General features: G+C 38.5%; 1 protein-coding gene and 1 non-coding gene across 4 annotated transcripts in view; both read right to left on the reverse strand.

The window, feature by feature from the left end:
- ANKRD30BL (ankyrin repeat domain 30B like) overlaps positions 1 to 27,149 on the reverse strand; it is a 42,648-nt gene continuing 15,499 nt past the window's right edge. The window contains exons 6-10 of one of the 3 annotated variants that reach the window (XM_055275197.2): positions 25,129 to 25,193; positions 21,565 to 22,472; positions 7,091 to 7,416; positions 6,387 to 6,464; positions 1 to 1,015 (exon numbers count right to left, since the gene is read on the reverse strand). In XM_055275197.2, coding sequence (XP_055131172.1) covers positions 22,375 to 22,472; positions 25,129 to 25,193 — 163 coding nt within the window. In that variant the 3' untranslated portion in view covers positions 1 to 1,015; positions 6,387 to 6,464; positions 7,091 to 7,416; positions 21,565 to 22,374. Of the gene's footprint in view, positions 1,016 to 6,386; positions 6,465 to 7,090; positions 7,417 to 21,564; positions 22,473 to 25,038; positions 25,194 to 25,306; positions 25,807 to 27,149 lie in introns of those variants that run through there. The other 2 variants (XM_055275195.1, XM_055275196.2) reach the window with 2 other exon arrangements.
- LOC129481376 (U6 spliceosomal RNA) lies at positions 26,455 to 26,558 on the reverse strand. Its single transcript, XR_008657386.1, has one exon. It is a non-coding gene; the product is annotated as a U6 spliceosomal RNA (small nuclear RNA).

Raw genomic sequence — 27,149 nt, forward strand, 5'->3', positions numbered from 1 at the left:
TGGAGAAAATGTTTGCAACTTATATATTTGATTAGAAATCTATATCCAAAATGCACAAATAACTTTTACAACTCAACAGTAAAAAGAAAAAATACATAAAAATAGGCAAAATATTTAGACATTTTTGTGAAGAAGATATAAGAGTGTCCAATAAGTGCATGAAGAAAAGCCTAACATCACAAGCCATCAAGAAAATGCAAAATCAAAACCACAAAGAGATACCACGTAACACCCACTAGTGTACCTACAATAAAAAATGACAAATGGTTGGGCGCGGTGGCTCACGCCTGTAATCCCAGCACTTTGGCAGGCCGAGGAGGGCAGATCACGAGGTCAGGAGATCCAGACCATCCTGGCTAACATGGTGAAACCCCGTATCTACTAAAAAATACAAAAAATTAGCCGGGCGTGGTGGCAGGCGCCTGTAGTCCCAGCTACTCGGGAGGCTGAGGCAGGAAGATAGTGTGAACCCAGGTGGCGGGGCTTGCAGTGAGCTGAGAGTGTGCCACTGCACTCCAGCCTGGTGAGGCTGTAGAGAAATTAGGTCTTTCATACATTGCCGGTGGGAAAGTAAAATAGTACACACTTTGGAAAACTGTGAGGTGATTACTGAAAAGGTTATGCATAGGTACCTTATGACCCAGCAATTCCATTCCTAGGTACATACCCAATAGAAATGAAAACTTATGAATGAAATATACAAAAGTTCGTACCTAAATATTATAGCAGCATTATCATAATTCTGAATAATACATACTAAATCGAAGGGATATTAAAAGTAATATTGATGAAATAAAGTTAGAAATATAAAATTTTTACCAGCGATTGACCTGATTCAGTAAGACTACTTCTTAGTCTTCAATTCCATATTTTGTATATTCGGAGAGCCAGTTCAAGTTGCTTCACTTCTAACTTTTTCTTTTGTTGCTCTTCGATTTTTCCTAATTCTTCCCTAATTTTTTCATTTAATAGATTGGCATTTCTTCTCTTCTCTTCTTCTTGGTTTAAAGTCAATCTGCAATTAAATATACTTATCTTAAAATTCATTTTGTTAGAAAATAGAATTCACTTTGAGATCTACTTCTTCCTATATTGGTTTATTATTCCAATAAAATTCTTATATTTTTGAATATGTTTTTCCTTTCTAGTTCTGAGGTATTTAATTTATTACAGAACTCTCTCCCAAATGACACACATACTTGAAAAATAGTGAGAAAAGAACATCTCCTAGTTAGAAAGTTTCTGTTACTAGTAACTTCAACAACTGTTATGGAAAAGAATACTGGAAGCTATCAAGTAAAGTTATAAGTTGAAAATTATCATTTTAAAAATGTAACAGTCAAAATTACTCCTCAATGAGGACAGATCATTTACAGTTAACTAATTAAAATGACATTACTTTTTATAAACAAGCTTACATATCCATTAGACATAAATATTCATCTTTATAAAATAAGGCAAGTATCCCTAAAAATAATTATAATATTAAAATCTGAGACTAGGCTGAAGAAATCTAAAACTATTATCCCATATATCTTTTGTTTCTTTTTTTAGTAATACTTTAAATGTATCTTGTTGATTATTATATATTTTATCAACAAATTTTAAATCTCTTTTAGAATGACAGAATATAATATTTAATTAAAAAATAAAAATAAGTATTTTTAACATAGAACTCTGAATTAATTTTATTTATGTAGGAGAGAGAGATATTGAATATACTAGTCATAAATGACTCTATATTTTTCTTTATACTCCATGCATATTAAGATTACAAGTGTATAATTAAAGGAAAATGATTATTGGGGGTAGAGGAATGGCCGTTTCACACTCTCCTTGTTGAACTATAAATGAATATAAATTTTCTTGAGAACAATTTAGAAGTAATGAACAAAGAACTTCTTAAAAACTTCCTATAATTTAACCAAATATTTTTATATTGAATAATTTATTCCAAGTCAATAATTAGAATGGTAGAAAAAGATTTACTTGCAGTTATGCCTTGCAGCACTTATTATAATACAAAAAAGATAAAAAAATTAATTTGTTAAGTAAACAATGGGGTTTCCAAATAATGGCCTTCTATATAGCCATTAAAATTGTGATTTAAATAAATATGCATTTAATTATCAGGAGATGTATTCACAGTTAAGAACTTGTATTATTTAAATGAATTTGACACTCTACAAGACAGAGATTTCTTTCTCCAGTTAAACTTCAGAAGGTAAGTCAGCCAGTACAAAAAGTATCCTATATACTAGTATGTCATACCTCACACTTCAGAGCTCTTGTTCTTTTTTAACTTTTTGATTCTCTATGATTTTATTTCTTTTGCTTCTGATAGTTCCTTTTGTAGTACACGAAGCTTATTTTTCATTTGTTTCATTTTTGCTGTATTGTTCACAGGGATTTTTTTTTCTTTTCTTTTTTTTTTTTTTTTTTTAGTCTCACTCTGTTGCCTAGGCTGGAGTGCAGTGGTGCAATCTCCACTCACTGCAAGCTCCACCTCCCGGGTTCATGCCATTCTCCTGCCTCAGCCTCCCGAGTAGCTGGGACTACAGGAACCCGCCACCACGCCCGGCTAATTTTTTTTGTATTTTTGGTAGAGACGGGGTTTCACTGTGTTAGCCAGGATGGTCTTGATCTCCTGACCTCATGATCTGCCTGCCTTGACCTCCCAAAGTGATGGGATCACAGGCATGAGCCACGGGGCCTGGCCCACAGGGATATTTTTAAGTTCCCTTGCTCTTTCACAAGAAAGAACTGCATCCAAGATTTTTGATAGGCTAGTTGAATCTGTCTCAAGGAGGAGATAGAAGTAAAATATATTAGTACTTTTGGGATATAAAGAACTGCATATTTTAACAATCACTAATTCATACACTGAACAAATACATATTGATTGCCTACCACGTGGAAGGCATTATACTAAGCTCTACAAATTAAACAGAAAAAACAAAAACTTCTGCCCTTGTTTAACTTAAAATGTGCTAAAAGACAAAGCCCCAGAAAAGTGACAGTTATAAATTCAGATAGATTCTGTAAGAAAACAGATTGCTAAGAATTAGATCTATACTAGGCTCATGGAAAACTCCCCCCAGGAATGTATAGCTACACTGAGGAATGAAGAATGAAAAGGAAGCAGTTGAGCAAACAGGGAAGGAAAGCATTTTAGCCAGTCTGTGGCACGTGCTGAAACTCTAGTGTAGTCTGCCTCTAGCCAAGAGACAGCAACAGGTATGATTTTTCTTCTTAGGTAAAATAACTAAAATCAAAACACACAAAATACATTAAACAATTTTTCAGACACTGGACATCAGGCAAAGAAGATAATAATCCCTGAAAAACAGAAAAAATAAAAAAACAAAAGAAAGCAAACCTTATGAATGTTTCAGCTTCCTGCCTTGACAGAGATTCTGAGATATGACATAGGAAGAAAAAACTGAGGTGGGATCTACCAGACTCTCTTGGTTACATTGATGAAGCTTAGAGTCTGGTAAAACCAAAGCAGACAGATATTACAGAACAAACACTGAGGAGAAGAGAGAGATACAGAAGCAACAGCAAGAAACCCCCTGTCAGTATTTAGCAAAATTTTGAAAATTGCATGTGAGCTACAAAACTACCTAAGAACAAACCGGGTGGGGGTGAGGGGAGGCTTATAAAATTAGAGGAAATCACACCTGGTGCTCACACAGTGCCGAGAAGAGTATCTATTTTTATAGATTTTCCTGGGAAAACTCAGACTTCACAGGAAAATGAATACTCAGCAGGCCTTGCCTCAGGTATGGGGAGTTAGCTCATACCACAAAAAGCAAAAATGAAAAGGATCAAGCTGTTTATAAGTAACTCAACTCTATTCTACTATAAAAATCAAGAAGATAAGTAAAGCAATAGAAGATACTTTTAAAAACCAAATTGCACTTGTAGAGATACAAGTTACAATGCTGGAGATGAAAGCTGCACTGAGTAGATATGAGCATAGATTAATTAGCCATCATGAAAGAAAAGATTCACAAATTTGAGACACTAGTGAACTATGAGCAAACTCCCAGCAGGTAATATATAAGTCCCCAAAGAGGTACGAGGAGAGGCAGAATAAAAAATTTGAGGAAAAATTGGCTAAATATGTTCTAAACTTAACGAAAGCCATAATCCCACAGATCTAGGCTGGGATCTGGCTGATAGAAAAGAAATGAAAATATGATTGTAATTTCTTACACCATCTATGATATGATATAATATTACTTGAAGGTGGGTTGTGATGAGGTAAATTCATACACTATAAATCCCAAAGCAACTACTAAGACAGCAAAGAGTTATACCTAATACCAAATAAATTTATACCAAAAAAGATATGAGTAAATCATAAATAAATGTAAAAGTAGATTAACAACTAAAATGTTATGCATATACAGATATATAACTAAATTACAAAAATTACTAAACTAGTCTGAAGGAAGCAGAAAAAGGAAAAAAGCAAAGCAAAGAAGATCTGGGACTAATAGAAATCAACCAGTGTGATGACAGACAACTCTAATCGTATCAATAATTACATTATAAATTAAACTGGTCTAAAAACCTCTGCTCAAAGGCAGATTGTCAGAATGGATAAAAAAGCAAGTCTTACTTGTATAATGCATATAAGAAATAAACTTTAAATATAAAGACAAAAATTGGTTAAAAGATGAAACAAGATATAACACACTAACACTTGACAAAAGAAGGCTGAGGAAGAGTGGTTGTATTAATACCAAAGTACATTTCATAGCAAAAATATTACCAGCAATAAACAAGGTCATTTTATAGTGACAAGTGGTTCAATTAATCAAGAAAACATAACAGTCCTAAATATTTATGTACATAATAACATAAATGCTTCAAAATACATGATACAAAAATTGATAGAACTGCAAAAGAAATAGACAAATTCCCAAGTACAGTCTAAAATTTCTAAACTCCTACTCAAGTGGTATAATAAGGAGGCAGAAAATTCTGGAAAAATGTTGGCATGTGTACTCACCAGTCTAGACATTTTCCCACTCCCTGTGTATGTATGCTGCTTTAGTTACAAAAAGTTAGGTAAGATCTTGAGAGATTTCTTCTTGGATACCAGAAATATCAAACACATCAACAGTATACCTAACAACTCTAAAATAATTCTTTTGAACAGATTACCACTGAAGAACTTGTAAGTTAAATCCAGTAGACTTTTCAGTAATTTTACTGCTTGAAATTCTCACATTTAAAAGAAATTTGCAACATCACTTTCTCAGACTCCTCTCCTACGTTTCTTTAACCACTGCTCAGTCTCCTTTACCAAGTCCTTTGACTCTTGTGAAATGTTGATATTCCCAGGGTTTTGTCAATGGCTTTATTCTACATCTTCTGCATCATGGATAAGCTCATTGAGATCTATGGCTTTGCCTAATAATTATAATAAAATTATTCTAAGCCTGCATCTTCAACCAGAGTTCTGTCTCCAGCTAGAAATGCATATAATCCAATTACCTACTGAAAGTATCCCACATGAATGTTTCATTGAACTCAATATGTAAAGAAAACTGTTGGTCTGTCCCATGACTGTTTGCACTTCTCTGTTAACCTGACAAATTCCTACTCCTTCCTCATGAGCATTGTAAATGTTTGTGCACAATCTGAAAACTTATGAATGACCTGAGACTGTATCTGTCCCCTAGCTTTTTAAACTCAATTATCACCAAGACATATTAACTGCACCTCTTCTCTGCCTTTGCTTTATCTTTCCAGTGCCACTGGAAATACAAACTTATTTATTTTATATTTATATTTCCTGGTTAAACGTGGCCCCTTAACTGATGGCTTTCACAGGGAAAAAGAAACCCTACAAATTACTGTTCTTATTTTTTAAGTTAAAAAAATTAATCAAAATAAAATAATGCCAAAGAAGGACCTACATGTTTAATTGTAGCTTCTGAACTTGATTCATTTTACCCTTGATGGGTCAAACTTTCATAATAGATTGATACGAGGCCACAGATTGGTTACAAAAAAAAAAAAAAAAGACTATCGCATGAACTACTACAAAAGCTTCATCTTTAAATCTTTTTATGTGATTATCCTCCATCTATCTTCTATATGAAGGGTCAGAAACTATAGGCCACAGGCCAAATTCAGCTTACTAAATGGTTTTTTATACAAACTTTTATTGGAGTACAATCATGCCTCTTTGCCCATACATTATCTATGACTCCTTTCACCCTACAATGGCAGAGTTGAATAGCTGTAATAGAGACCACATGGACCAACATATTCGCTATCTGGCACTTTACAGGAAAAGTTTGCCAATCTCTGCTTTATACCATGACCAGAATGCCCTGATACTCAAATCTAATCTTGTGACTCACCTGCTCAAACTTTTCCACTGAATTCCTGCAGAAAACATTGCTGGCTTCCTATGCATAGTCATTATTTATTCTTTATTGCTGCAGAAACACAAGTTCATTTAGATATTTATTATTCCATTACCCCCATCCAATCTTAAAAGAAAAATCATTATTCTAAGCTAATCACAGTAATTACATTTGTTTTCCTAGTGATTGGTATAAAAATAAGCATGTGGTATAATCCAGCCAATAAAATGTTACAGGAAGATTACTGCAAGCTTCCAAGTTTTCTTCCTATTTAAAAAAAACGTGAACAAAAGCAGCCCTCCTAGCCTTCAGATATTGTCTTGAGATAACATGATGATTGGAGCTGTTGCTAATTAGCCAACCAAGAAAGGAGATATGAACAAAACACTGCTGATAGTACAACTAATAATGGGGGGGGCAGTGAGATCCTATATCCCTTTACCACCAAAACAACTTTGGTTTCTATGGTTTTAGCAATTGTTAGTTAGTTCATCTAATATTTACAGCTAGACGTATTCTGAGAATTTTTCCAGGGCCTACAGAATAAAATCTACTCATTTCTACACTATTAAAATGTGTTGCCTAAGCTTGCCTTATCTAGACATTCAAGTCATTCCCAACTACTCCCATACCACACTATTTCCCCTAGGGAACCCAAAGTGCCAATAAACTCTACAAAGTTCACTCAAGCATCTTACCATTTGTACTTGCTTTTGTAGCTGTTTTTTTGTAGGACATGTAATCATCTTAGATGTTCCTTCTTCCTAAACTTCAATTTTATTAGATGTTACTCCTGCCACGCATTCAGTCTTTATAGATGTTTCTTTTTCCTCCCATGTGGTCTTCGTAGGTCTTTCTTGTGGCCATGCAAATTTCTCAGATGTTTTTTTCACAGGCCTTGTAATTTTCCTAGGTATTCCTCCTGCTGACTGTTCAATCTTTCCAGATATTGCTTTCCCCAAACATTGAACTTCGTCAGATGTTCCCTCCACCAAGGGTGCAGCTTTGTGTTGGAAACAACTTTCTGGTGCCACAAAGAAGAGTTAGCACTCCAGTAACAAGTTAACACTCCAGCAAGGCAAATTTACTTCTATAGAAGTGTGAGTCTTGCGGATGGAGCAATGGCAAGAGCACACTGGATAAGGGAGGGGAAAGGGTTCTTATTCCTAACGCAGCTAGTCCCTACTGCTGTGTCTTTCCCCTATTGGCTAGGGTTGAACGGCACACTCTAAGCTAATTTTGACTGGCTACTTCAAAGAGGACAGGGGTGCAAGCCAGAGCAGCTGGGTGGGTAGTTTCCACAGGAAGGACGGTTATAGAGCAGGTGACTAAGGATGACTAAGGACAGAGCAGGTGACTAAGAATGACTAAGGACAGAGTAGGTGATAGGGACTAGGAGGGGGTCGTTTACTGAAACTAGCGGCAAGGAGGCATAAAGAATGAGGAAGTTAAACTTTAAAATGGAGAACAAAGAACAGAGAAGCTGAACATACTGACATATTGGTTCTTTGAAGAGGAACTCAGAACTCACTGTACTTAACAATGTTCCCTCTCTTGAATTTTAAAGGACGTTAACAGGCTAAAACCTTTGAAGAGGAATTCACTGTATTCTACAATTCCCTTTTTCAATTTTTATAGCCCTTCCTCTTCAAACCTTTTTAACAAGTCTTGGCTTTTTTTTTCAACTTGATCCTCTAAAAGGAAAAGCCTATCTGAATAAGATGGAGGACAGCTAAGGGAGGTTTTAGAAAGTGTTGTTTCTCTAAGCCTTTGCACCAGCCCATGGATGCATGCTATGACACAACACCCAACAAGAATGAGTACACCTGTTACTGCTGTAAGAGAAGTAAGAATTGAGGCTATGATTTCTTTCCATTTACTGAACCACCTTTCTAGCCATCTTGAGAAAGGGTTATTGACTCCAGAATTTTTAACTAGTTCATTGGATAAAGTGGTAAATCCTTGTAGGGCCCTTGTTATGCTCCCACTGGGGGCACTGTTGTTTGCCCCCAATGGATAAAGGTACAACACTGAGTTTTAATCATAACACAAACACCACCTTTTTCAGCTAATATCATATCTAGGGCCATTCTGTTTTCCCAGGCCATCCGGCTAGTGGGCCTCAATTGTTCTGCTATTCCTTTGACAACATCCCTGGTGTAATTAATAAACCACTGTTGATTATTATAGATGTAATTTATCCAATCTACATTTTTATTGTAACCCACCAAAATATCGATTTAAATCCTGTAGCTATTTGATCTTGGGCTTAAATGTATCTGGTACTCGTTGTGGGATTCCAATAGCATCTAAATAAATGTGGGAGTCAAAAGACCCATAATGGACTTCCCTTGCTTTACAATGTTGTGTTTTCCCTTTTTCTGGTTGACGAAATGGCAGAGTGAAAAGTATAGCCAAATAGACTAGAGCATGAGGGCTGCTCCAGTTACTTGGCAAAGTGTCCAGTAAAGGTCCACCACAATACCACCACACATCTGCTCAGTGGTGTATAAGGGCTGACTGATTGGTAAGCTCTTGGAAAGTCTTAAGTTTACTGCATCCTTTTAGGTCTCCAAGCAATACTAAGTTTCCTCCTTGTTGTGAGAGACATGAACTGAACTTAGTTTAGGGAAATGGAAGCTGGATGGCCCTTGGGGGCTGACATGCAGGGTGTTGAACTTTGGGATATAGCAGAGAGAGAGATTGACAAGACTTGTTACCCCAGGCTGTGGTACCCTGCAAAATAGCTACCATACAGCCCATTCCTGGTCGACTGAAGGACCATCCTAGTGGAAAGGGGACAATCTGGGCCTCTGGTCTGCCATGTGCACAAGCATAACAATTGCTTTTGTTTAAAGTGCGAATGGAGTATTTGATCTATTCCAACCAGGCATTCGCATCTTGATATCCTGTCTCAGTAGCCAAAGTTTGTTTTAGGTCTTTAACTTCTACAATAGCTACCTTGGTCTTGTCATTAGATGGAGGAGGAACAACAGTTTCATTGCAAGAGTTTTTGGAAGAAGGCTTAGGGGAAGCTGTAGGCAGTAGGGGAGCAATGAAGCATATTTCAAAAGATCCAATAGGGTCTGTTTCTGAAAACTCAGCCCCCATATCATAAAACCAGCTTAAAGGAGGGAATTGGCTTAGGGAAGGGGAAGAACTTTGAGGGTTTGAAATAATAACCTGTATTGGGTTGCACTCATTTACCTGAAAATTAGGGGGAGCTATATCTTTAGTAAAATGAATGTATGGTTTTAGGAATTACAACTACTGGTTGGGGCAGTCCATCCTTGCTCTCACTTGCACGTAGCTGGACCAACTACGTCATAAAAGCTCTGTGTCAAGGGGGCAAGACTCCCAGTTGACACTGAGGTCTTCACTGAAACTTTCCTAGACTAAATGATCCAAATTCACTAATGTCCAGTCTGAGGAGAGCCAGGAAGTACAGAGGTACTTTTCTGAAGTGGAGAGCTGTCTTTGACTTGACAAGTCTCCACAAGGTATAACAAGGCAAGCATCAAATGTAATAGTTTGAGGCAAAATGGGTTCCATTGCCTGAGTCAATATTTTCTATTAGACTAAACCTGGGCACTATACTTTCAATTAAGGCCTTAACTACATTACTGGCCATCACATTTGAAAAGGGAATAGCTTTGACCCAGTGAGTAAGGTGATCTACTATCACTAGTAAATATTTTAGATGACCTATTGGAGGCATCTCTGTGTAATCAATCTGGATACTTTGAAATGGCCTTAAGTCTGGACTCCTTCTCCCAAGGGGTAATCTTTTTATAGTTTGTTTATTAGTTTTCTTACATACTAAGCAACTGTCTGTAACCTGTTTGGCCAGAGTATAAATTCCTATACACCCAAAAACTTCCAGAACTGTGTCACACGTGGCTTAGGACCCCCAGTGGGTCCCTTGATGCAGTTGGGACAAGTTTTCCCTCATAAGGGGTTTGAACAACATTTCCCTCTGGTCTGGCAATATCCATTTTTCTTCTGAATTCTCTTTAGCACCTATTTTTATTAGTTTCTCTTTTCAGTGGAAGAGAAAATGGAGATTATGGTAGGAGGAGGAAGGTAAAGAGTTCAGTGAAAAATAGATGTTTTAAAAGAAATGGCAGCTTGTTTGCCTGTGTAATCTGCTAGGTTATTTCCTATACTGTCAAAAGAAAGACTTTTCTGGTGTCTGGGGACATGGACAATCACTATTTCTTCTGGCAACTGAAGGTTATTCAATACTTGGGTGATTAGCTCCTTATGAACAAGATCTTGATGTTTACTATTAATGAGACCTTGTTCAGTCCAAATTTTTCCAAATGTATGAGCCACTCCAAAGGCGTTCTTAGAATTGGTATAGATGGCTCCTTCCTGGTTCTGCAAGTACTTTAAGGCTCGGCTGAATGCAAACAGCTCACAAGTTTGGGCAGACCAATTCTTAGGCAATTTTCCTGCCTCTATTTCTTCAAGAGTTTCTCCATCAATTACTGAATACCCATTGCATCTTTTTGCCTCAATCACCTGGGAGGAACCACCTATAAATAAGTGTCATCCCATCCTGAAGGGAGTTTCTCCTAGGTCTGGTCAGACCTTTGTATGGTAATCAGTTAAATGTAAACATGTGTGCTATCTCTTTAGATTTGGATCCCCTATTAGGAAACCTGCTGAGTTCAGGGAATTATCAGTGGTTAATGTTAAATCACCTTTTTCTAACAGAATAGTCTCATACTTTAAGATTCTTGAGTCAGTAAGCCACCTCCCTGCTTTCTGGTTTAAGATAGTTCTAACTTGGTGGGGCGTTCTTATTGTCAATTTTCCTCCAAAGGTTAACTTCCTGCTTTCTTTGACCATTAGTGCTGCAACCACAATGGATTGGATGCATTGAGGCCACCCACAAGTAACTGGATCTAAGACTTTTGACAGGAAGGCCACCATGGGCTGCCGATGGCCTCCGTGTTCTTAAGTGAGCACTTCTAAAGCTACCCCATTATCCATGTTGACAAAAAGGTGGAATGGCTTTTCTAGGGAAGGTAAGGCTAAGACAGCGGCAGTTATAAGTCTTTTTTCAGCTCTTCAACCTGATCAACTTCCTCAGAAGTCCACAGGAGATGGTCATTCTTCCCCTGGGCAAGTTTTGGATATAGAAGTTTACTGTTTAGTGCATGTGAGTTAATCCATAAGCAGCAGTATCCAACTAACCCTAAAAACTTCCTGAGTTCCTGTTTAAGTTTGAGACAAGGGTAGGGACATGATTCCCTCAACTCGTTCAGGCCCTGTTCTTCACTTCTCTGCACTTATCAAGTGGTCTAAATATTTAATTTCAGGTTCTACATACTGAAGCTTTCCCTTTGAGACTCATAACCCCTCGAACAGCAGATGGTTGAGAACATGTGTAGAGAAGCCAGCTACCTTCTCTGTATCTTCACCAGATATAAGAATATCATCAACATATTGGAGCAGGCATATTTGTTTGGGGTGACAACTTTTTCTAATACTTGTTCTAAAATTTGACTGAAAAGGTTAGGGGAGTCTGTGAACCCTTGGGATTCATTGATATTGTTGTTTCCACCCTGAATGGGGATCCTCCCACTCAAAAGCAAATATATCTTGCCTATCGTCAGCCAGGAGACATGCCCAAAAAGCATCCTTCAAATCTATTACAGTAAACCATTGATTATTTTATGGAATCTTGCTGAGAATGGTGTAAGGATCGAGGACAATGGGGTGAGTAGTTTGTACTATTTGGTTAATAGCCCTAAGGTCCTGTACCAGCCGGTATGACCCATCTGATTTCTTGACTGGGAATATTGGGGTGTTATAAGGGGACATACAGGGCTCAAGAAGCCCATCTTTAATAAGACCTTCAATTGTAGGTTTCAACCCTATCCTGCCCTCTAGGGGAATGGGGTATTGTTTCCTCCTTACTACTTCCCTGGGGATTTTTAGCTTGATGTGATTGGAGGGACTCAGAGTTTCCCTCAGTTTCCTTCTTTGGATCAGACATTAGGATTAATATATTTTTCATCTGCAGAGGTGAGTAGCTTTAATGAGGTGAGGAATCCTCTTGGGCTGAGTTACAGGCCTAAGCCTAACTTCAACATTAAATCCCTCCCTAGTAAATTAGTCCTTGCTTTAGGGATTAATAAAAACTGAATATGAGCTGATTGAGCCTGGTATATGACTTCTGTGTTTTCTAAAATTTTTGCTTTAAATCCTTCTCCCTTTACCCCAGAAACCAAAAGTTCCTCTGAAGAGCAGGCAATATTACATGGGGGGAAAACAAACAGAGGATCGAGTCACTCCTGAATTGACTAAAATTCCCCACTCTCAGTTCTGGGATTCTTTGATTTTACTCCCCCATGCTATTTAGAGGGCCTGGTAGATGAGAGCCTTGATCCTCCCAATGGAGGCTTGGGTCCTTTAAAGGAGGGTTTGGGACCTTTATAGTTTCTGGCCTACTGGAAGCTCTGTTTAGGGGTACATGGGTTTGGAGCCATCTGTTGGAAGGTGAATAACATAAGTTTTGTCTTTTGTTTTTGCTTTTCTTCATCTCTCTTCACAGATACTTTTTGAGTATCTCTGAGAAGTTCACTTGAGGTCAGTTTTCCCAATCTTCTAATTTTTGTAACTTTTTTGAAATATCTGGACAATGTTGGCCAGGCTCAGTGGCTCATGCCTGTAATCCCAGCACTTTGGGAGGCTGAGGTGGGTGGATCACAAGGTCAGGAGATTGAGACCATCCTGGTTAACATGGAGAAACCCTGTCTCTACTAAAAATACAAAAAATTTGCTGGGCGTGGTGGTGGGCACCTGTAGTCCCAGCTACACAGGAGGCTAAGGCAGGAGAATGGAGCGAACCCAGGAGGCACAGCTTGCAGTGAATCAAGATCGCACCATTGCACTCCAGCCTGGGTGACTGAGGGAGACTCCATCTCAAAAAAATAAAAAGAAATATCTGGACATTAGTGCCCTTTACAGGGGGGAGGAGCCTGGCCTCTCCAGTTCCTGTGTGGTAACCTGGGATCCAATCTGTGAGGCAGGAAACCTGCTAGCAGGACTCTGTCACTTTTCTGTGGGTTGTTTCCCTTTATTATTTTTTTCAATTTCACCCAATAAATTCCATTCCCCCTCACTCATCAAAGTGTCTGTGTGCCTAACTTTTGCTGGTTGTACGACAAGAACCCAGATTTTTTCTACAACATTTTTGGCGTCCAGATGTGGGGCTTGAAGAAGGTTCAGTCAACCTAAATCTTCAAAGAACTTGAGAAAACTGAAGACCTGGGAACGGATCAGGCCTTGAGACTCTGAAGGAATTCACAAGCATTCAAAAAAGGGTGGAGCCAAGATGGCTGAAGAGGAACAGCTCAGGTCTACAGCTCCCAGTGTGAGCGACGCAGAATACAGATGATTTCTGCATTTCCATCTGAGGTACCCAGTTCATCTCACTAGGGAGTGCCAGACAGTGGGTGCAGGACAGTGGGTGCAGCACACCATGCACGAGCTGAAGAAGGGCAAGGCGTTGCCTCACTCGAGAAGTGCAAGGGGTCAGGGAGTTCCCTTTCCTAGTCAAAATAAGGGGCGACAGACGGCACCTGGAAAATCGGGTCACTCTCACCCTAATACTGCACTTTTCCAACAGGCTTAAAAAACGGCACACCAGGAGATTATATTCCGCACCTGGCTCAGAGGGTCCTACGCCCACAGAGTCTCACTAATTGCTAGCACAGCAGTCTGAGATCAAACTGCAAGGCGGCAGCTAGGCTGGGGGAGGGGTGCCTGCCATTGTCCAGGCTTGATTAGGTAAACAAAGCAGCCAAGAAGCTCAAACTGGGTGGAGCCCACCACAGCTCAAGGAGTCCTGCCTGCCTCTGTAGTCTCAACCTCTGGGGGCCGGGCACAGACAAACAAAAAGACAGCAGTAACCTCTGCAGATTGAAATGTCCCTGTCTGACAGCTTTGAAGAGAGTAGTGGTCCTCCCAGCATGCAGAGGGAGATCTGAGAATGGGCAGAATGCCTTCTCAAGTGGGTACCTGACCCCGAGCAGCCTAACTGGGAGGCACCCCCCAGTAGGGGCAGACTGACACCTCACATGGCCGGGTACTCCTCTGAGACAAAACTTACAAAGAAACGATCAGGCAGCAGCCTTTGTGGGTAAGCAATATCTGCTGTTCTACAGCCACCACTGCTGATACCCAGGCAAACAGGGTCTGGAGTGGACCTCTAGCAAACTCCAACAGACCTGCAGCTGAGGGTCCTGTCTGGTAGAAGGAAAACTAACAAACAGAAAGGACATCCACACCAAAAACCCATCTGTACATCACCATCATCAAAGACCAAAAGTAGATAAAACCACAAAGATGGGGAAAAAACAGAGCAGAAAAACTGGAAACTCTAAAAAGCAGAGCACCTCTCCTCCTCCAAAGGAATGCAGCTCCTCACCAGCAATGGAACAAAGCCGGATGGAGAATGACTTTGACGAGCTGAGAGTAGAAAGCCTCCGACGATCAAACTACGCTGAGCTACAGGAGGAAATTCAAACCAATGGCAAAGAAGTTAAAAACTTTGAAAAAAAAATTAGATGAATGGATAACTAGAATAACCAATGCAGAGAAGTCCTTAAAGGAGCTGATGGAGCTGAAAGCCAAGGCTCGAGAACTACGTGAAGAACGCAGAAGCCTCAGAAGCTGATGAGATCAACTGGAAGAAAGGGTATCTGTGATGGAAGACAAAATGAATGAAATGAAGTGAGAAGGGAAGTTTAGAGAAAAAAGAATAAAAAGAAATGAACAAAGCCTTCAAGAAATATGGGACTATGTGAAAAAACCAAATCTACGTTGATTGCTGTACCTGAAAGTGACAGGGAGAATGGAACCAAGTTGGAAAACACTCTGCAGGATATTTTCCAGGAGAACTACCACAATCTAGCAAGGCAGGCCAACATTCAGATTCAGAAAATACAGAGAACACCACAAAGATACTCCTCGAGAAGAGCAACTCCAAGACACATAATTGTCAGATTCACCAAAGTTGAAATGAAGGAAAAAATGTTAAGGGCGGCCAGAGAGAAAGGTTGGGTTACCCACAAAGGGAAGCCCATCAGACTAACAGCGGATCTCTCAGCAGAAACTCTACAAGCCAGAAAAGAGTGGGGGCTACTATTCAACATTCTTAAAGAAAAGAATTTTCAACCCAGAATTTCATATCCAGCTTCATAAGTGAAGGAGAAATAAAATGCTTTGCAGACAAGCAAATGCTGAGAGATTTTGTCACCACTAGGCCTGCCCTAAAAGAGCTCCTGAAGGAAGCACTAAACATGGAAAGGAACAACCGGTACCAGCCACTGCAAAAACATGCCAAAATGTAAAGACCGTCAAGGCTAGGAAGAAACTGCATCAACTAACGATCAAAATAACCAACTAATATCATAATGACAGGATCAAATTCACACATAACAATATTAACTTTAAATGTAACTGGGATAAATGCTCCAATTAAAAGGCACAGACTGGCAAATTGGAGAAAGAGTCAAGACCCATCCGTGTTCTATATTCAGGAAACCCATCTCACAAGCAGAGACACACATAGGCTCAAAATAAAGGGATGGAGGAAGACCTACCAAGCAAATGGAAAACAAAAAAAGGCAGGGGTTGCAATCCTAGTCTCTGATAAAACAGACTTTAAACCAACAAAGATCAAAAGAGACAAAGAAGGCCATTACATAATGGTAAAGGGATCAATTCAACAAGAAGAGCTAACTATCCTAAATATATATGCACCCAATACAGGAGCACCCAGATTCATAAAGCCAGTGCTGAGTGACCTACAAAGAGACTTAGACTCCCACACAATAATAATGGGAGATTTTAACACCCCACTGTCAACATTAGACAGATCAACGAGACAGAAAGTTAACAAGGATACCCAGGAATTGAACTCAGCTCTGCACCAAGCAGACCTAATAGACATCTACAGAACTCTCCACCCCAAATCAACAGAATATACATTTTTGTCAGCACCACACCACACCTGTTCCAAAATTGACCACATAGTTAGAAGTAAAGCTCTCCTCAGCAAATGTAAAAGAACAGAAATTATAACAAACTGTCTCTCAGACCACAGTGCAATCAAACTAGAACTCAGGATTAAGAAACTCACTCAAAACCGCTCAACTACATGGAAACTGAACAATCTGCTCCTGAATGACTACTGGGTACATAACGAAATGAAGGCAGAAATAAAGATGTTCTTTGAAACCAATGAGAACAAAGACACAATATACCAGAATCTCTGGGACACATTGAAGGCAGTGTGTAGAGGGAAATTTATAGCACTAAATTCCCACAAGAGAAAGCAGGAAAGATCCAAAATTGACACCCTAACATCACAATTAAAAGAACTAGAAAAGCAAGAGCAAACACATGCAAAAGCTAGCAGGCAAGAAATAACTAAAATCAGAGCAGAACTGAAGGAAAGAGAGACACCAAACACCCTTCAAAAACTTAATGAATCCAGGAGCTGGTTTTTTGAAAAGATCAACAAAATTGATAGACTGCTAGCAAGACTAATAAAGAAGAAAAGAGAGAAGAATCAAATACACGCAATAAAAAATGATAAAGGGGATATCACCACCAATCCCACAGAAATAAAAACTACCATCAGAGAATACTACAAACACCTCTGTGCAAATAAACTAGGAAAACTAGAAGAGATGGATAAATTCCTCAACACATACACCCTCCCAAGACTAAACCAGGAAGAAGTTGAATCTCTGAATAGACCAATAACAGGCTCTGAAATTGTGGCAATAATCAATAGCTTACCAAACAAAAAAAGTCCAGGACCAGATGGATTCACAGCCAAATTCTACCAGAGGTACAAGGAGGACCTGGTACCATTCCTTCGAAACTATTCCAATCAATAGAAAAAGAGGTAATCCTCCCTAACTTATTTTATGAGGCCAGCATCATCCTGACATCAAAGCCTCGCAGAGACACAACCAAAAAGGAGAATTTCAGACCAATATCCTTGATGAACATTGATGCAAAAATCCTCAATAAAATACTGGCAAACCGAATCCAGCAGCACATCAAAAAGCTTATACACCATGATCAAGTGGGCTTCATCCCTGGAATGCAAGGCTGGTTCAACATACACAAATCAATAAATGTAATCCAGCATATAAACAGAACCAAAGACAAAAACCACATGATTATCTTAATAGATGCAGAAAAGGCCTTTGACAAAATTCAATAACTCTTCATGCTAAAAACTCTCAATAAATTAGGTATTGATAGGACGTACCTCAAAATAATAAGAGCTGTCTGTGACAAACCCACAGCCAATATCATACTGAATGGGCAAGAACTGGAAGCATTCCCTTTGAAAACTGACACAAGACAGGGATGCCCTCTCTCACCACTCCTATTCAACATAGTGTTGGAAGTTCTGGCCAGGGCAATCAGGCAGGAGAAGGAAATAAAGGGTATTCAATTAGGAAAAGAGGAAGTCAAATTGTCCCTGTTTGCAGATGACATGATTGTATATCTAGAAAACCCCATTGTCTCAGCCCCAAATCTCCTTAAGCTGATAAGCAACTTCAGCAAAGTCTTAGGATACAAAATCAATGTACAAAAATCACAAGCATTCTTATACACCAATAACACACAAACAGAGAGCCAAATCATGAGTGAACTCCCATCCACAATTGCTTCAAAGAGAATAAAATACCTAGGAATCCAACTTACAAGGGACATGAAGGACCTCTTCAAGGAGAACTAAAAACCACTGCTCAATGAAATAAAAGAGGATACAAACAAATGGAAGAACATTCCATGCTCTTGGGTAGGAAGAATCAATATCTTGAAAATGGCCATACTGCCCAAGGTAATTGATAGATTCAGTGCCATCCCCATCAAGCTACCAATGACTTTCATCACAGAATTGGAAAAAACTACTTTAAAGTTCATATGGAACCAAAAAAGAGCCCCCATCGCCAAGTCAATCCTAAGCCAAAAGAACAAAGCTGGAGGCATCACGCTACCTGACTTCAAACTATACTACAAGGCTACAGTAACCAAAACAGCATGGTACTGGTACCAAAACAGAGATACAGACCAATGGAACAGAACAAAGCCCTCAGAAATAATCCCGCATACCTACAACCATCTGATCTTTGACAAACCTGACCACAACAAGCAATGGGATAAGGATTCCCTATCTAATAAATGGTGCTGGGAAAACTGGCTAGCCATATGGAGAAAGCTGAAACTGGATCCCTTCCTTACACCTTATACAAAAATTAATCCAAGATGGATTAAACACTTACCTGTTAGACTTAAAAGCATAAAAACCCTAGAAGAAATCCTAGGCAATACCATTCAGGACATAGGCATGGGCAAGGACTTCATGTCTAAAACACCAAAAGCAATGGCAACAAAAGCCAAAATTGACAAATGGGATCTAATTAAACTAAAGAGCTTCTGCACAGCAAAAGAAACTACCATCAGAGTGAACAGGTAACCTACAGAATGGGAGAAAATTTTGGCAGCTTACTCATCTGACAAAGGGCTAATATCCAGAATCTACAATGAATTCAAACAAATTTACAAGAAAAAAAACAAACAACCCCATCACAAAGTGGGAGAAGGATATGAACAGATACTTCTCAAAAGAAGACATTCATGCAGCCAAAAAACACATGAAAAAATGCTCATCATCACTGGCCATCAGAGAAATGCAAATCAAAACGACAGTGAGATACCATCTCACACCAGTTAGAATGGTGATCATTAAAAAGTCAGGAAACAACAGGTGCTGGAGAGGATGTGGAGAAATAGGAACAATTTTACACTGTTGGTGGGACTGTAAACTAGTTCAACCATTGTGGAAGACAGTATGGCAATTCCTCAAGGATCTAGAACTAGAAATACCATTTGACCCAGCCATCCCATTACTGGGTATTTACCCAAAGGACTGTAAATCATCCTGCTATAAAGAAACATGCACACATGTTTATTGTGACACTATTCACAATATCAAAGACTTGGAACCAACCCAAATGTCCAACAGCGATAGACTGGATTAAGAAAATGTGGCACATATACACCATGGATACTATGCAGCCATAAAACATGATGAGTTCATGTCCTTCATAGGGACATGGATGAAACTGGAAACCATCATTCTCAGCAAACTTTCACAGGGACAAAAAACCAAACACCGCATGTTCTCACTCATAGGTGGGAATTGAACAATGAGAACACATGGATACAGGAAGGGGAACATCACACTCTGGGGCCTGTTTTGGGGTGGGGGGAGGGGGGGAGGGATAGCATTAGGAGATATACCTAATGCTAAATGACGAGTTAATGGGTGCAGCACACCAACATGGCACATGTATACATATGTAACAAACCTGCACATTGTGCACACGTACCCTAAAACTTAAAGTATGATAATAATAAAATTAAAAAATATATATCTGGACAACTTTTAGTGACAAAATGGAGCTTTAACATTCCCTGTCCCAGGGGATTTTCCAAATTTAGGCCTGCATATTGTCTCATTTGCTCCTTTAGTCTAAGAATTTCATAGTCCACTCATCTCTCTCCTGTTGTATATCAAATGCTTTAGAGAGATTTTGAGTTAGGGGTACTGATTCCCTAGTTTCTTTCATTATCATTTCCCTTATGTCTTGCATGTTTTCTTGGTGGTCTGCGTTATTATCCCACCGGGGATCTTGGGCAGGGAATTTTTGGTCCGTGGTAGGAACGTTTTGACAAGGAGGGTGTTCATATTCCCAAATTGCCATAGCAGCCCTATGGATCAGATCATGCTTCTTTCCTCCTCCGAAAAGAGGATGCCTAGGATGGACATAAACTCGATCCAAGTGTATAACTGAGGTCCCAATAATTGATCAACCTGATCAGCCACCTCATAAGAGTCGTCTAACAATGGCTGAATTTCCTTTTTCAAACTTCAGACTTCTGAACTGGTCAAGGGAGCGTTCACAAATACAATGGCTCCTCCTCCTTGTGGCATGTCCTTTAAGGGGAAGAGAGTTGGGGCTGACTCCTTAGGTGTGCAGGGAAAAGGGAAGTTCTGAATGTCCTTTTTACATTGCTGTACCTCATGCTGGAGTCCCTTTAGGGAGAGGTATTTAGGCTGGCAGGGGACAGGCTCATGGGATGATAACTCCCAAGAATTAGAGTTGTAAGGAGGAGCAACAGCGTGAGCAGGAGAAGGATCTGGGGTGGGATCTGGGGTGGCAGCAGCTGCCCGAGGGGAAGGGTCAGAGGCACTGAGCGGGGCAAAATGGTATAGGGGTTCCCACGTGCTGGCTTTAGGTGTGGGAGTCAGCTCCTCTAACTTTTCAATTTGAGATGCTGGATTGGGTTCTTCCCTAGTTGTCTTTAAGGGAATAAGGACAGGTCCCTGTCTGCAACAAAGAGCATAGTCCAGTTCTTCTTGAGAAACCAGATTTTTATCATTAACATATTGAATTAGAAGTTGACACATTATATCCTCATTCGACCCAAACTTTGGCCAGAAGATTGAGGGTTTGAAAATGGGAACTTGGGTCCAAATGAAACAGCAGTATTTTATCCTCTAATGCTTTTTCTTATGTTTAGTCCTCTCATTATCCTTCCAATATCTTAACATGAGACCCAGGGGACTATCAGGGGCCATGTATTTGTTACTATCCTCTTCTTTTTTGCTCCTGTCTTACTTGGGGCTTTTCCCATGTTAGGTCCTGGTTAGGTTCAATCCCGCATGCTAGAGATTTCTTCCCTATCCTTTAGCCCCACCTGCTGGAGGCTCCTTGCACCCTTCTTTCGCTTCATCCACTCTGGCTGCTTCCCAACCAGGAATTTTAGGTCCCTCTTAGCATTGGCATCATGGTATAAACCCCACAGCAGGATCTGCCCTGAGCCCTATGAGGATACAGTGAATTCCTCTTCAAAGGTTTTTTATTTAGATAAAAAATCGCAAATAGGACCCACTCACTCCTCACAGCAATAATGCTTAGTATCATCCACACAAACAGCACCACGAGCAGTAGTGCTTGTGATCATTCACACACACTTTCAACCTCCAGAATATCCCGACCACCAAGGAAATACTTGGTCACCCCTGCAACATTTCTTACCTCGGTCTGTGCACAGTTACCTGGTCGCCACGGTATGTGAAGATCCTTTCCCCAAAGTTGCTGGCCTGTTTCTTTCCACGTTGCTGAGAGCCCGGGTTTATTAATCGCACCAGTTGAGTCTTGATTCCTTATCTTTATGGCCACTGCAACGAGGCAGCGGGGTGCGCCTCCTCACGGGAGAGGACTGGACCCTCCCCCAGAGGAGAATGGGAATGCTGGGTGGGCCCCCAAATTTGTGGAAAATAAATTTTCGGTGCCGCAAAGAACAGTCAGCACTCCAGCAACAAGTTTTTTCAGCAAGGCAAATTTACTTCTATAGAAGAGTGGTCTTGCAGATGGAGCAATGGCAAGATCACACCGGACAAGGGAGGGGAAAGGGTTCTTATTCCTAATGCATCTAGTCCCTACTGTTGTGTCTTTTCCCTATTGGATAGGGTTGGACTGCACACTCTAAGCTAATTCAGATTGGCTATTTCAAAGAGGGCAGGCGTATGAGCTGGAGTAGCAGGGTGAGTAGTTTCAGCGGGAAAGACAGTTACAGAGCAGGTGTTTAAGGATGACTAAGGACAAGAGCAGGTGACTAAGAATGACTAAAGACAAAGCAGGTGTTAGAGGCTAGAAGGGGGTTGTTTAATGAAACTAGGGGCAAAGAGGCATAAAGAACGAGGAAGTTAAACTTTAAAACGGAGAACAAAGAACAGAGAAGCTGAACATACTGACATATTTGTTCTTTGATGAGGAACTCAGAACTCATTGTACTTAATCTTCCCCCTCTTGAATTTTAAAGGATGTTTACAGGCTAAAATCTTTGAAGAGAAATTCACTGTATCCTATTCGTCAGGTGTTCTTTCCACCAAGCTTTCAGCTATGTCAGGTGTTCTTTCTGCCAAGGGTGCAGCCTCGTCAGGTGTTCCTTCAGATGTTCCTTCTGCCAAACACACAGTCTGGTTAAATTTTCCTTCTGCTAAATATCATCCTTCTGACTCTTTACCTGGAAAACTTCTACTCATTCAGCTTGCTTCCCTTAAATACTACCAAACTTTTGTTTTCTTCTTTTTTTTTTTTTTTTTTTTTTGAGACAAGAGCCTCACTCTGTCGCCCAGGCTGGAGTGCAGTGGCACGATCTCAGCAGATCACTGCAACCTCCGCCTCCTGGGTTCAGGAAATTCTCCTACCTCAGCCTCCCATGTAGCTGAGATTACATATGCAGGCCACCCAGGCCCAGCTAAATTTTTATATTTGGTAGAGACGGGTTTCACCATGTTAGTCAGGGTGGTCCCAAACTCCTGAGCTCAAGCAATCCGCCCACCTTGGCCTTCCAAAGTGCTAGGATTACAGGAGTGAGCCACCGCTCCTGGACACTACCAAACTTTTTAAAGCTTTAATTCTTCACGTTGGATATAAAATGTCTGACACATACTGAATATGGTAACAACATAATAAGTGATAATTTTAAGCTCCCAAAGGGGTTCTGGCACAGAGTAAGCACTAAATAAAGTAGTAAATAATAAAAAAGATGATAATAACAAGAAAAATGCTTAGTACCTTAATAAAGTAGTAAATAATAAAAAATGACAATGATAATAAGAAAGATGCTTAGTACCTTAAAGATACCTGACAGTTATTTGTTAAGTGGACAAGTGGATAAATGAATAAAAAACATAGTTAGGGAATTCAGTTGGAAAAATGCAGAAATTCAATAGAGACAGCTCTAATGTATTATGAGCACCTTAAAGACCCAGACTATGTGTATTCCATCTTGGTCTCCTGCAACTTGCAAACTCTAACCTATAGAAGTCCTTTGATAAATGTATAATAAATTAAAGATGTGCTCATACAGTTCATATTGTACAATGTATTGTGTCATATTTAGGCATCACAGTGGCACTTCTGTTATTGTGAAAATTTTTTCCACTTTTATTATAATTTGTTGAGCCTAGAGTTGAGCTAGTTGAATATATATAATGATAATATTTTGGCTAGTAGGAACAGAGTATCTTGTTGTAGCAAAATTACTATTAACACACTAATTATCCAGCAGATAGAACAACACATCTTGTTCTAATGAAGTAAATATATCTTATTTGGTTTCAACTTAGAGGGAATGAAGTTGATAATCTTGAGAACTTGTTGGTACAAGACTATGTAACATAACCTGCGCTTCTCAACAAAGAATTGCTTTTCTGACTTCTGCACTCAGTAGGTATCTTTGAAAAATAATCTCCTATTGGTACTGATGCACCCTCGCTAAGTTATGTTAATTCTTATTGACATTCATTTATGGTGCAAGAAAAGTATTATTGAGTTCCAAATTCTAAAGATAGTTACTTTTTTAGTGGCACAAGTCACTATGTCACACAGTTGATCTTTGAATAAGGGTTTTCTCTCTAGGAGCCCGCTAATAGGCAGATTTTTCTTTTCCTTTGCCACTGCAAGATAGCAAGACAAATCTCTCCTCTGCCTCCTCCTTATCAGCCTACTCCTTTATGTATAATAATTTACTTTCATCTAATAAATAGTGAATATATTTCTTCCTCTTTATAACAGTTTTTCTCCAGCTCACTTTATTCTAAGAATACAGGATATAGTACATATAAAATAGAAACTATGGGTTAATTGACTGCTTATGGTTTCACCTTTTTTCAGGCTCCAAGTCAACAGTAGAATATTAGTAGAGTTTTGGAGGAGTCAAAAGAAACAGATTTTCATATAAAGCAGATTTTCAGCAGCTTGGGGGGGATCAGCACCCTAACTCTCATGTTGCTCAAGACCCAACTGCAATTAATTCTAATTTTCTAAATGCAAATCATTTATTGCAAAAATTAAATAAAGCCCAGAAGTTCAAGACCAGCCTGGGCAACAAAGGAGACCATGTCTCTACAATAAAGAAACAAACAAACAAATAAATTATTCATTTGTTTATTTAACAAACATTTTATATGTTTGTTTATGTTTAATAAACAAACATAAATATTTGTTTATTTAACAGTTTATTTAACTGTGTTCCTTTACAGGTTATAATATTCAAATGTTGCAGTTTTCTGTTATTAATTCCTACTTTTCATTATTAGATGTTCTATTATTTGTGGCTTGTAATTCAAGGCATCTATGCTATTTTATAATTTGTAATAAAATTTATTTATAAATATATTAATTCATTAAATTGGATAAACTGATAATCCCCTATTACTGAGCTCATCAATTACACCAAGGATTATACATTTTATATCAAGCATAAATTGTTATGACAGTTGAGGAAACATACAATATATAAACTTAAAAATTGTTTTACTTATTTATACAAAAGTATTATATAGGATATTAGGGACCACAATTAAATATTTTTTCAGATAATATTTTTGAGATTATAAACCACCTACAACTAAATTCTTAATGAATTCTGAATTATAAACTAAAAAATTAAATCAAAGCTATGTATATATATATATATATACAAACACATATAGGTATATATGTAAACACATGCTACTTACACATTGCTTTTTTAATAGCTCTTTTGTGATTAACACTCCTATAATCTTATGGTAGCACCACCAAGAGTAGTTTATTATCAGAGGTATTACCTGGATTGCTATTTTGAGAATTTTTAGTTATCTTTTGTTTATATTCCAAAAGTTGTTGATGAATGCTATGTATAAAAATGAAATAAATAAAATTATTATTTTAACATTGATATAAAAAACATTTACCAAATTTATTAAGTTCTTAGAGTATTTCAGACAATATTAGAGCTAACATCAGAACATTACTTTTTCCATAGACTTTAAGTTTGTAAGCTCTATGAACTTATTAAGCTTCTAATTAAAGAAGAAAGAAAGATAAAACACTCATGAATTGAGGGCAGTATAACTCACTAAATTAACTAGAGTTAGCTTGACATATCGAAAATGTTCTTAACTCAGAATCAGTCCTAGCATGGCTACAAACGGGTATTTTTTCTTGAACAAGTTGCTTCTCTTAGACTCAATGTCTTCTAAAAATGAGGATTTTAGGGCCTTATTTCACTAGGTTATTATAAAGATTTAACAAGATAACATTTTAAAAATGCTTAAAGAAATAGTGAAGCAAAAAAATAATTTGTTCTTGAACCTTATTGCTGAAACTATTTTAAAAGTCTCAATATATTGGCCTGGTGCAGTGGCTCATGCTTGTGACGCAAGCACTTTGGGATGCTGAGACAGGAGGATTGCTTGAGTCCAGAAGTTCAAGACCAGCCTGGGCAACATAGGGAGACCATGTCTCTACAAAAATTAAATTACAAAAAAAAAAACAATAAAAAAATGTGTTTCTTCATAGGTTATAATATTCATATATTGCAATTTTCTGTTATTAATTCCTACTTTTGGATATCAGATGTTCTATTCTTTGTGGCTTGTAATTCAGAGCATCTAAGCTATTTTATATTTTGTAATGAAATTTATTTATAAATATATTAAATCATTAAAGCAGATAACCTAATTATACTCTATTACTGAGCTCATCAGTCACACCAAGGGCAGAAAACTAATAGATGTCAGCATCTGGCTTGGACTACTACTACTCTTTATCTACCTCCTTAAACTCTGAACCAACAAATCTTTGTTAGAATGATGCTTAGTCACTACGTTAATTTCCAGCTGCTGTGGAAGACAAAACCCTACCTTTATTTTTTGTAAGTTCCACAAAGAAGATGCAAGTTGGTATTTTCTCATTTCTGAGATCCCTACTAACAAAATATTGCACACAAGATCCTATGTGTTACCACGTCTTATTTCATAGATCACGGTATGTAAATAATTTTTTGTATGAAAATCACAATTGCAATACTGGGTGTCACGCATTTTGCTTTGACTCACACCATTTCCTTGGAGCTAGTTAGAAAGTAGTAAAATGTCCTTTTGGGGACTGCAAGAAATATGCAACACTTTACATATTTGTATGTCATCCTTGTGCAGGGACCATGCTGATCTTCTCAACGTTGTTTCAATTTTACTATATGTACCACTGAAGCCACACAAATCCTTACTTTTATATGTGAAGACTGATCAGTGATGGATGAGGCTTAGCTCTGTTAAATCTAACCAACTTACTTGAGATTTAGTGAAGTCTACTGAATGGCTTCATGGTGATGCAGCATTTGAAAATATTTTAAAAACTCGAGGTAGAGATGTAAGTAGCATGGGAGATTTTTACTTTTAGGAAAAAAGAATCACTTGAGGTGACAACCACAAGTTGGAACCCACTACAAGTTGGGAAAGATGACATGGGATTTTACAGAATAAGATGAGACCTTCCACTACCTACAAAATGGTGCTACACAGGATATAAAGGGCCAGGGATATAGATCTGGTAACAAAGACAAAATGGATTTCTAATTTCTTCCTGTAACATTATTTCAACCTGACTTACAGTTTCAAACTATCACAACTAATGTTGGCTACAGAAAATAGAAAAAAGCCACTCAAAGGATAACTTACCATGAAGGTCTAGGCCATGTCCAGGCTAAGATGTGGGTTTCACATCAGGTTTTGAGTGTGAGGAGAAGGGTCAATTTGCTCACTATGTGTGTGGCTAAAGCTAAAAGTTCTAGCTGCCAGAGTAGGGT

Source organism: Symphalangus syndactylus, chromosome 4, assembly GCF_028878055.3.
Source record: "Symphalangus syndactylus isolate Jambi chromosome 4, NHGRI_mSymSyn1-v2.1_pri, whole genome shotgun sequence".
In the NCBI taxonomy this organism is placed as follows: domain Eukaryota; kingdom Metazoa; phylum Chordata; class Mammalia; order Primates; family Hylobatidae; genus Symphalangus; species Symphalangus syndactylus.